This window comes from Ovis aries, chromosome 12, assembly GCF_016772045.2.
Source record: "Ovis aries strain OAR_USU_Benz2616 breed Rambouillet chromosome 12, ARS-UI_Ramb_v3.0, whole genome shotgun sequence".
NCBI classification, from domain to species: domain Eukaryota; kingdom Metazoa; phylum Chordata; class Mammalia; order Artiodactyla; family Bovidae; genus Ovis; species Ovis aries.
The window spans coordinates 57454483-57466501 of record NC_056065.1 but is presented as its reverse complement, the minus strand read 5'-3'; the positions used below and the strand labels follow the sequence as shown (position 1 = coordinate 57466501).

Here is a 12019-nt window from a genome sequence, read left to right as displayed (position 1 = left end):
AAAGCCTCAGGAGGGTATGGTCGTGGGAGGGGGTTCAGCAATACCGCTCCTTCTCGTTGGCATGGCAGGGGGACCAGCTTTCCTAACTGCTCCAAACCTAGGACCAGCTGCAGCCAGACTAGAAGGAGCACCTTAGGGGTACAGGTCCCCAGGGGAAAGGTCTGCCCACCTTAGCACAGAGGGGCTGCTTTCCTGGTGATCACTGACTCTAAGAGCAAAACTCCAAACCAGTGCAGATCTTTCTGCCTTCTCTTATGCAGCTGGGTCATGACGTTTCCCCCAACCACTTCTCCTTTTCTTCTGCTGATCCCTCTCCCAAGGTGCTAGGAGGAAATAAATGGACCCCCAAGGATAAGCTGAATAAGTGCAGTAAAGGCAGGCTTACCTCACTCCCTAGCTCTCTGATTTCCTCAAGGATGTGAAGAACAGGGTGAGTCAAAACACAGGCAACAACAAAAACAATGGCAATCACAAAAATAAACACAAAAGCTCAAGGTGAGGGACTTCTGCGACTCTAGACAAAGCCCACCTTGGGGACAAGGTACCGTAGAGTCACAGCAGTGAGCTGCTTGCAGGCCTGAGACGTGTGTCTGTCCAGGTGGGGTGTTAATTGCTTTCTCTTTTCTCTTTTAAGGAACACCTGGTGTGTCACAGTTTGCTTCATAGGTGATGCTCAAACCAACAGGAAGGATTTTGCATGTGTGTTTCTCTCGCCTCTCTGCCTCCACCACAGATATTTCACTGGGTGTTTGAAAATAAGGTTTTTCACAGGAACAAAAAGATAAATTGTTCCTTTGGCCTACAAATTTCTCTTCAATCTGATAGAAGTGACTATGGGAAGAGAAGTGGGAGAAGAGAGACCTCGAGAGGTGGGCTTGAAAGGATGAAGAGAAGGCGGGGCTTGTGTCACCATGGAAACCCAAAGCTACAATGCTTTTAATCCAAGGCCTAGCCCTCCCCAACCTTTCCCACCCCAGGCTGCTTCAGCTGGTACCCAGGAGCTCCTGTACACTTGGCTGGAAACAGCAGAGTCATGGCACTCAGGCACAGAACTATCCTATGAGACGGGCAGGGTGCATGAAGCTGCAGACAGGGATGAGCTTTGTGGGAGAGTAGGGGGTGGCTAGTATGGCCAACACCAGCAGAATGTGGAAGCTGGAGGAAGTTCCGTCTTTAGCAGCCCCCTTTTCTGGATCCCCTGCTAGCCGGAACTTAGCCCCTTCCTGTCTTCCCGCACTGGTCTTAGGAGGTGTCTCTCAACCTCTCTCCTATCTGGCCATGTTTTAAACCCTGAATTTCTAAGCACATAGAAAGGTGGCTTGAGCTGGAGTTCAGTCACTGTGCCCTGTCTCTCCTCACTCATCTTCCTTAGACGAATTCTGTCTCCACCATTCTCTCTGCTCCTCTGCTTTTCTAATTGTACCCTTTCTCCCAAAGGATGGAGATGAGAAGTGACAAAGCCAAGGACCAGGGGAGGGGAGCTGAGTCCTGGCATTAGTAACTCAGTGCGTTTCTATCCCTACCTCTTTGATGGATCTTTGAGCCAATTTTCCAACATCTTGGCCTTATTATCTTCCATCTATTGGAATAAATACTCCCTAATGCCATATTTCAGTCTAGTCTGTGACTGCAGTTTAAAAACATGTAAGTCAAACCAGTATTCTGGTCTGGAAAATCTTATGGACAGAGGAGCCTGGCAGGCTGCAGTCCCTGGGATCACAGAGAGTTGGACACAACTGAGTGACTTCAATATTTAAGTCAAGCCGTATAACCAACCAGGTGTCTCAAATCCAACAAACTCACCATCTTCCACCCTGAGCCATACCTGCCATGCTTCCGTCTCAGTGAAAGACATTAGTTTCTACCAAGTTGCTCAAACTGGAGACCAAGGATGCTTCCTATACTTTTCTTGTCCCTGACATCTATTTCATCACCAAGGGCCACAAATATCTCAAATCCATCCTCTTTTTATCAAACCCCCGTCACAGCCTAACTATTATATTTCAGTCATGTTAAGCTGCTTCAGTTGTATTCAACTCTTTGTGACCCAACGGACTGTAGCCTGCCAGTCTCCTCTGTCCATCGGATTCTCCAGGCAAGAATGCTAGACTGGGCTGCCATGTCCTTCTCCAGGGGATCCTCCCATCCCATTGATTGAACCCATAACTCCTGCATTAACAGGTGGATTCTATGCCACTAGCACCACCTGGAAAGCAGCTCAGTGGGTAATGAATCAGCCTGCAGTGCAGAAGACATAGGAAACAGGGATTCAGTCCCTGGGTCAGGACAATTGCTTGGAGGAGGAGATGGCAACTCACTCCAGTATTCTTGCCTAGGAAATCCCATGGACAGAGGAGCCTGGTGGGCTACAGTACAAAGGGTTGCAAAGAGTTGGACACGACTGAGTGACTGAGCATGCATGGATTGAATTTCAGTCATCCGCTGCAATATCAGACCACCATCTTATTACAGTCGCCTTCTTACTGGTTTTCCTGTTAAACCAGTCAGAGTCATCTAACTAATTAGTCTAATATGCACTTCTGATCATATAGCAGCAAAGTAATTCAGTGGCTCAGTAGAATCTATTGACACAATCTAAAGTCCTTAGCACACCATTAACAAAGGCAGTTCCCTATTCAATTTGTCTTCACTTACATGGTTAGGCTGCACCCACGCTATACTTTATCCTCTAAAATTTAACTCCTTGTATCTCCTTAAACACAGAATGTTTTCTCCTATGTTTCTGGTCCTTCAGATTTGCAGCTCTCTCTCCCAGAAGTGCTTTCTCCCACATTACTGCCACTGGAAGACTCCTATTGTTACTTCCAAGTTCCAGCTCAAACGTGACCCTCCCTTACTCTCCCAGGCCAACCCAGCATTCCTTCATGTAGCCCCCATGGTACAGGTGTGTGCATCTTTTAAAGCATGCATCACCTATTACTCTCATGATTATATAGTTGGTCACTCTCCCCTAGACTGTGAGATCTTTCTCGTCTATGAAATCCCAGTGCCTTTGAAACATGTATAACATCATATGTGAAACGAATCGCCAGTCCAGGTTCGATGCATGATACAGGATGCTCGGGGTTGGCGCACTGGGATGACCCAGAGGGATGGGATGGGGAGGGAGGTGGGAGGAGGGTTCAAGATGGGGAACACGTGTACACCCATGGCGGATTCATGTTGATGTATGGAAAAACCAATACAATGTTGTAAAGCAATTAGCCTCCAATTAAAATACATTTATATCAAAAAAATGAAATCCCAGTGCCTGACAATAGTCACACACAGATGTCATTCTGCAGAATGAACAAGCAAAACGATCAATAAAAAGAAATGAATGGATAGATGAACTTGAAAGTTCAGCTGCTCTCCTTAGAAAAAAATAATAAAAATTGGAAATTAGATTTCTTTTTTAGAATCAGAATTAAATCTAATGACAAACCAGGACTCCTATGCAATGCCCGGCACCTTGGAGGTACAAAGAAAAATGTAATTTTCCCTTCTCTTTCTTTCCCAAATTGTACCTTCTTGATTCTGAAATCACTTCAGACATTTCAGGGTGTGCTCCAAGGAGATCCAGTCCTTTATGCCTTAACACAGAAAGAATTCAGTGAGAGGCAAAGTGATAAATAAGAAGTGACTTATTAGAATAAGGTGTTTGTGAGGTTTATAAATGGGCTGGTTAGAGGGGGCTGGGCACTGAGAACTTAGTAGGCTACAGTTTTATAATCAAAAGAAGAGTGAGGAGGGAAAAAAACACTTTTTTTCCTCATTCTTGAATAGACATCACGCTTCTATCAGCTCCTCCTCTGGGTTGAGCAGGGGAGTTTTCCTATGTGAGCAGGCTAGGCCTGTCATGGCACTATGGAAAAATTATTTTAGGTCTCATTACAATGAGGGCGGGCTTCCCAGGTGGCGCTAGTGGTAAAGTACCCACCTGCCAATGCAGGAGATGTAAAAGATGAGGGTTCGATCCCTGGGTCAGGAAGATCCCCTGGCAACCCACTCCAGTATTCCTGCCTGGAGAATCCCATGGACAGAGGAGCCTGGTGAGCTACGGTCCATGGGGTCACAAAGACACGACTGAAGCAACTCAGCGTGCGTGCACGCACAATGAGGGCCTTTCACTTTGAGATGTCACTTTCCCATAAATTGTTGGTTTTTGTGTGTGCAGAGAGCATGTCCTAGGAGTCACTAACTCACTGAGCTCACTGGGCAGGATGTGGGTCTATTGCCACCATGGTTTGTTTGGGGGTATGTTGCATGCTTCTGTAGCATGGTTCTGCTGCTAAGCAAGCCTGCTTGGTTTTGGTTAAGCAAAGCTGCCTTCTTGAATGATTATTAACTTACAGGATCTCCCATACTTTTTCTTCACTTACAATCCGCTAGTGGGATTAACTATTTAATCACTTACTTTGCCCCTTTCCTCTGTCCCTCTCAATTCCTCTCTGGTCCCCTCAACCTACCTTCGCAGTTACCTCTCGCACAGAATTTAAAGGGGAGGAACTTGCAGGGAATGGTCTGAAATGGCATTCAGAATGTTTGCCATCGTCAGTGACGGTCGTCACGCCTTTTGGAGGAAAATCTGGTCATGTTGCTCCCTTGTGTGAAACATTCTGATGACTTCCTGTTGCTCTTAGAACATGACACCCTTCCACACAGTGTCCGAGGACTCTCTGTAATCAACCCTGCCACCCTCCCACTTCCTAAGCATCCCTCTGCCCCTGCTCGCTCTCACAGCCAGATGAACTTTTTCTCAGTTGATGTTACAGGCTAAAGTCCTCTTAATGTTGGTTTTTTTCTACCTGGAACACTTCTCCAACTTTTGTGACTCGATTACTCTTGACCTATCCCTCCAGTCTCATGAAGGCGTTCCCACTCTCTTCTATGATACGGGCCCCCTCCTTGTGCCTCTTGCCACCATCTCACCCTTTTCTGGAGTCCTTGTCACAGCTGTGGTTATTTATATAACTTCTGTTTATTATTTGTTTATTAACTGTAAGACTTAATGCAGTCCAGGGCCATATTTATCTTTGCATTGTATCCTTAGTGCTTAGCACAGGAAATGGTCTTTATAGGTGCTTAATCAATAATAGTTGATTAAAGACTCTAAGGCAGCAGCCATGAAATCCTCTTCATTCTGCTCATCTCAAAGGTTTTGTTTTCCTAGTTAAAAAAATATATATGTATATTTATGTATATATGTACACATATATATTTTTTAATATAGTTCGGTGCAGGAAAACATGAAGTGAGCACTTAGTATGGACCAGGCTTCATCTTGGGAGCTAGTGGATATGGCATTAATCAAGACAGCTTGATGTGTCCATCTAGCCTGAGATACCAAATCCATTCTGTTGCCCATTTACTAACCTGTGACCGTGAGCAAGTTCATGGTGACCTAATCTCTTGGACTCTGTAAGAGTCTTCCACTGTGAATCATGTTAACGGTTTATCATGGAGCTCAAATGAAAGCGTCGCTGTCCAAACTCAGGTCTACTCACCTGTGCGTGGTAAAGCCAATCTACTGACACCCGGTCATGATGAAGGGAAATGCAGCCTGTATTGTGAAGGATGCCAATACAAGGCCAGTGGCTTGTGCTCCAAAACCCTAAACTCCTGGAAAGGTTTCATCAAAACAGTTTTAAAGGCCTGGTAAAGGAGGGTCTGTGATCCATTCGTGGTGAGCAGGTCTCCGAATGGCTGATGGTGAGGGAACAGGGTCGTGTCTCGGGGTTAACATTATCGATGCAGCCCTTAGGTTCCAGGAAGCCTGGTCATCAAGTAGACACATCTTCCATTTGGTGGGGGATTGACATCGGTAAAACAACTCAGGAAATGTGCATCAGATACTATCATCTAGGTGCTTCAGAGAGGAGCCAGCGCAAAGGATGAAGGGGAAGGCTCTACAGGGCTCCACTCTGTTCACAAAGGAGTTAGCATCTAAAAGGGCTTTGTAAACTTGAAAACACAGACAGTACTGATAATGGAGAATGGCCTGGCTCCTGCTCCCTCGAGGCTCCCTTTCCAAGGTGGGTGGTGTGGGAGGGGACTGTCAGTATGGACTTGGTGTATTCTAACCGGCGGTGGATGGGACATAGGATACTGGCTTTGGGCTTGAACATGTTGGTTTTCCAGGATTATCTCTTCTTTTACTCCTTCTCTTCTGTTTTTTCTTTCTTTCTTTCTTTAACTGTTTGGCCTAACATTTCCTGGGATAGCTGTGTCATTACTCTAACTTATCAATTATGTGTGGGTTAAGTGAGGCTGGAACTGAGGGAAGAGAACCACAGGGAAAGCGGAGGCTGCAGAGGTTGAGTTCCCTGAGAAAGCTCTGCGGCCATCTCAGGCTCTCCCCCGCCCTGGGCTGGGGTTGGGATATTGAGGGGGGGTGGCCACTGAAGGGTCAGGACCCCTCAGGACCCACTTCTTCTGCCCCTCTCACAAGTTCTGTTCCCTCACTGATCTAATGTTATCTTATTGTCCTTTCATTGAACAGTGACTATCTGCTGTGAAACCACTGTATGTAAAGAATTGTTCTAGCTTCTGTGGTATTTACAAGCTTCCTCATAAGACCTGACCCTGTCTTTTAAAGACAATAACAATTGCCGGTATTTATTGATGACTAACATGTACTATTTATATACGACTATTGTGTGCATTGGGCTTCCCTGGTAGCTCAGCTGGTAAAGACTCTGCCTGCAATACAAGGGACCCTGGCTCAATTCCTGGGTTGGAAAGATCCCCTGGAAAAGGGATAGGCTACCCACTCCAGTATTCTTGCACTTCCCTGGTGGCTCAGATGGTAAAGAATCTGCCTGCCAAGCAGGAGACCTGGGTTCGATCCCTGGGTTGGGAAGATCCTCGGGAGAATGGCTACCCACTCCAGTATTCTTGCCTGGAGAATTCCATGGACAGAGGACAGTCCCTGGGGTTGCAAAGAGTCTGCACGACTAAGCGACTTTCGCTTCCTTCAATTCAGTGTGTGTGTTAGCACAGGCACTCTGCCATGCTCCTGGGCATAGACGTGTTTCATTTAATTGTCACAACATCTTTATAGGGAAAGTGCTGTTTTTATCCCATTTTACCATTGAGGAACCTGACTTTATGTCATTTGCCCAAGGTCGCAGGGCAGGCGTTGGCAGAGCTGGAGTTCTCACCCAGTGGGACTGCTCCAGAGCCGGGTCTCAGCCTGTGTGTCACATGGCTTCTGCCTTCCCTTAGAAAGAGAGGCATGATGCGTAATCACAGCCCAAGGCAGAATTGCATACATATTGTAAGTGAGATACAAGGCATGCCGGAGGAGTACAGAGGAAATCCTGGGCAGGGGGTGGGGTGGGTGGTGGTGAAGAGGGCAGAGGAGGATGCCCTGAGAGGCATTTGAGGAAAGGCTGAGTGCCTCTGGGCCAACGGTAGCCCCGCTGAGTGGGTGGAGATGAGGTCGCGTCGCTAGAGCTAGAGAGTAGAATGCTGGTGCAGAATGGGAGGGAGTGGCAAGGTGGAATGAGACTGGCTCCCAAGGCGCCAGCCCTCCACCGCAGCGATGCTAATGAGACAGGGACACCCTACAGGTCCTCGGAGGCCCAGCTTTCGCAGAAACACGCCCCTGGGGTAGAAATACACGGAGAGATGGTGTTGCAGCTGGCTGGCTGGACTTATTTAGGGCCAAGCAGAGCCCCGATAGCTCCGTCTCTAGAGTCTGATGACCCGGCCCTGGCTCCCTGACGCTCACTCTTGTCTCTGCCCTCCCTTGCAGCTCCTGCTGGAGGCCACCATGAGCTCCCTCTGGTGCTCGGGAACCGGAGACGTCATCGAGGACTGGTGTCGGTGTGACTCCACCGCTTTCGGAGCTGACGGGCTCCCCACCTGTGCGCCTCTCCCTCAGCCCGTGTACGGTCCCGCCTTTCTGGGCTTTCTCTTGCTGGCATGTGTTAGCATTATCCTGCAAACGTATATTAAAGATTGTTCACTATTTTCCAGGCAATGGGCTGGGTACTGGGGAACAGAAAGAAAAAGATGGTGCCTGCCTTCGGGGCACTTTCAGTCTTTCAGGGGAGGAAGGTTCACAAATTTAACAGTGGGGGGAAGGGTTTGATAAGAGTTATATGAGACAAGCACTTCCCTGGTGGTTAAGACTCTGTGTTTCTGCTGCAGGGAGCAGGGGGCAGGGGGCAGGGGGCAGCAGGCAGGGGGCAGGGGGCAGGGGGCAGGGGTTTTGATCCCTGGTCTGGGGATCTAAGATACCGCTTGCCACATGGTGTGGCCAGGGGGAAAAAAAAAAAGAGTTATATGAGACATTTAAAGAAATGTGAAAAGGGAATGGCCAAGTGTGAATCTGAAGAATAGTAAAGGCTTCATGAAGGAGATGACGCTGGAATTTCTCCCTGAAGGTGGAGAAAGCAGGACGACATGGCTCAAAGCTAAGAGGGGAAAATGTGCTAGAAGTGGGTGAAGTTAGAGGTCAGTTATAAGGCCTGGGCGAAAAGCACACTGACTGGGTGACAGGCACCATGTAGAGCGGTAAAGTGGTGATCACCCCTCCCCTTTAATGGACAAGGAGTCGGACTTAGATGGACTGAATAGTTTTTTCTAAAGTCATAGAACAGGAAGCAGAACCATAATGAGAGACCGTGGTCTTAGCCATCATAGAACAGAGAGGATGCCTCCGAGAGATGACTTTGGGTCAAACCAGTAGAGTTTGGTGACTGGTTGAGTATGGGAGCGAGAAGGAAGGAGAAGTTGAGAATGGACTTAAGCCTTATGACTGGAGTGGCTGGGAAGATGACTAGGCTACAGCCGAGAAAACAAGCATCCCAGGAGAAGCAGGTTTGAGGAGGAGGTTGACTCCCTCTGGACCTGCCTTCGAGTTATAGTGGGACAGTCTTACAGAGATGGTCACTGGTAGCAGGAAAGATGATCCGAGCTCTGTAACAAAGTAACCACTAGAAGTAAGAAGGTTGAACTCAGCCCCAAAGAAATGAGAAACAGGACCAGAGCTAGGAGAAAGGGTGCTCCAGACTGACTATCAACCAGGAAGAGTGGCAGGTCAAGGACGCATGTTAAGGGGTATCTGCATTTGAGGGGTGAACAAAGTGCAAAGGGCTCAAAGGTGGGTGAGAATGAACATGTCCAGTTTCCATCCCTGGATTCCATCCCCTCCGAGGAAGGCTGAACAGAACTGGCTGGACTCATGTAAAGGGCAGGAGCCCCTGTTAGTCTTCAGTGGGGCTTCAGCCATGGGAGTGAGGCACAGAAATACTGTGTCTACTAAAGAGGGCTGGTTGGACAAGCTAGAGAAGCCAGGCCCTGTGAACTGTCAGGCAAAGAGAGCCCAAAGGGAGGATCAGGACCTGGTAACTAGAGGGCTGAGTAAGTGGGAGCAAGAGGGTAGGAGGAAGCGAGCGAGGGAGAGGCTGGCCTGGGCGCACGCTGCCCTCTGGTCTGTTCCATGCAGATGCAGGTAGGCATTAGAGGGCCAGGACTGAGCAGGAAGGACACGAGACCAAGGAGAACGCAGCGGTGGAGGGTCGTGACGCGTCCAACGTCTCCTTAAATGAAGTGAAGTCGCTCTATTTGGGCGACTTTAGACACACCAGCCAGTGGCTTCTTGCTCTTTATAGCCATGACGTGGACCTCTTAACTCGAAAGGGAATCAAGCTCATTATGAGTAAAAGCTCTTTCTTTTGGTAGAAAGGGAGACCCTAAAACATGGTGCTTCTAGACTGATTCACCAACGAAAACAGCTACCTTTGAAATACGGAAGCCACCAAATTGTTATTATCAGGTGGACACAAAATCCAGTTATTAGTGTGAGCTGATTTCATTTCTAAAGGTGTATTGACTAAATGTCACAGCAAAAAATCAAATTGGGCTAAATTTCCATAAACAGGAAAGTCTGTTAAGGATTTTGCTTTCCTTGTCAACTCCAATCACTTCTTCCATCACCAGACCTCAATTTCTTGAATTTTTATCAGTAGTTAGATGTAGAGTTGCACTCTAGTTCTACACAAGCCTGTGTAAATCATACACAGTCCTATTTTTCAGTAGAGACCACAGACTTAGTCACTATTGTCACAAAATCTGAATCCTCAGTAAGTCTTAGTTACTTAAGCTTCCTAATGTGTTTTTTTTTTTCTTCAAAATAGCCCTGTGCATATGATTCTAATTAATGACTTTGTCAGTATTTGAACTGTTTTGGGTCTGCTCCATCTTTACTGTCATATGCAAACTATGCAGTCCTTCCTAGTAAGCCACTGAAGAGCATGTGGTTTGTATTATTTTCCCACCAGTTGAATTCCTTGCTGTCACTCCCAGAGTCTCCCATGATTTCTTGTTAGAGTTCTTATCACACGTGATTACAATTACATGTATAATTGTGTGTTGGTCTGGTGACCACTCCATAGAAGAAGGGACTGGAGCTGGCTTGGGCATCCTCAGCACCAAGCATATTCTTACAAGTAATGGGTGCTTAATAAACATTTGTTGAATTGAAATTGAACATTGCTTTGGTGCGATCCATCCACACTACCTTGCCTGGGAATCCTTGAGACCAGTGATGCATCTTTGAGCTCAGCAGAGACTAGAGGGCCTTGCTCATGGGTGGTCATGAGATAGAGGAGTCAAGGTTGGGAATGAATGGCAGAGACACATGTAAGGGAAGGAGGCTGGTGTGACCAAGAACTGGGAAATCTCCCCGAAGCCAGTGATCTAGGAAGGAACAAAGACAAGAAGCAAATGAGAAACCTACAGCACACACATGAAATCAGAACAAAGACAGAGAACTGAAACCTCTTGGACCATTAGAAAACCCATACCAGTGTATGTCGGCAGTGTTTCTTGAATCTCTGCCAGGCACAAACGGGGATGAGGTGGCAAAGAGTGGTCAAAATGGACAACTGCCATGTCATGAGGAGACAGTGAATTGGGAAAAGCGATGGAAGACTGGAATCAGGAATCGGGATCGTCATAGAAACCCAAGAGCAAAGATAGAAACTGAAATCAGAGCCTGAGTTTGCAGACGCAGGCCCTCGCCCTAAGGAGAACTTGACCTGTGTCCAGCTCTCTCTGGCTCAGTAAAGTCCCCTGTGAACACGACCTCCAAACTGAGCAGATGTCAGTCCCTGTAACAAGAGGGGAAGCCAGGGTTTCCCCAGCAGGGCAGATCTTATAATGTCCTCAAAGCTGAGCCGACTGTCCTTCTTAATAAAGGGTTCTCCCAGACATTACCTTCAGTGGGCCTTGGTATGAGTGTTATAGGCACGTTTTCTTATTTTTCAAGAGCAAATCCAGAAGTTATATTTGCAAGCCTATAATGTGTTACTCCAAAGGCCCTCTCCGCTCACCCTGTGTGGTATCAGTATTTGTTCATCTTTGACTTACCTGCTTATTTATTTACCAATAAATGTTGAGTCCCCTAATGGGCTCTTAGATGAATAAAATATAGACTTTAAGGACCTTCAAGAATCTTTACTTTTTAGTCGAGGAGACAGGCCCTCAAAGACATCATTTTAGTCGCTGGTCAAGAAAAGTTAGAAAAGAGAGTTTACCATGTAACAGTTGGGAAGGTGGCGAGAGGTGGTATCAGGAGACATCCCAGGTCTGGGCTGGGTCCTTGTCTCATGTTTCTTCCCGTCTGCACTCAGGCTGAGACTGTCCACGGTTCACGAGCCCAGCAGCACCCTTGTGGTCCTGGAGTGGGAACACTCAGAGCCTCCGATCGGGGTGCAGATTGTAGATTACCTCATCCGTCAAGAGAAGGTCACTGACAGGATGGACCACTCCAAAGTGGAGACAGGTGAGCATCTCCCAGTTGGCAGGCTCATCTTAATCCAAGGTAGCAGAGAGAAAAGGAAAATGTCCTGCCTTCTGCCTTTGCCCCTCGGTCCCCAGGATCCCTGGGTCACATGGGAAGAGCAGGGAGAAGCAGCAGCAGCGTCTTCCCCATTTAAGAGCTTTTGGATTGTGAGTAGCTGACAAAGTCTTGTTTTGATTTTGTTTTCCTCTTTGTTTATGAAAG

The 12019-nt window shown here is 47.3% G+C and overlaps 1 protein-coding gene across 3 annotated transcripts in view; it reads left to right on the top strand.

Annotated features, from left to right (window-relative positions):
• The window catches only part of ASTN1 (astrotactin 1), a 361638-nt gene that overhangs the window by 318954 nt on the left and 30665 nt on the right, over positions 1-12019 (top strand). For all 3 annotated transcript variants that reach the window (XM_015099329.3, XM_042229137.1, XM_042229135.1), the window contains 2 exons: positions 7760-7893; positions 11646-11797. In XM_015099329.3, coding sequence (XP_014954815.2) covers positions 7760-7893; positions 11646-11797 — 286 coding nt within the window. The remainder of the gene's footprint in view (positions 1-7759; positions 7894-11645; positions 11798-12019) is intronic.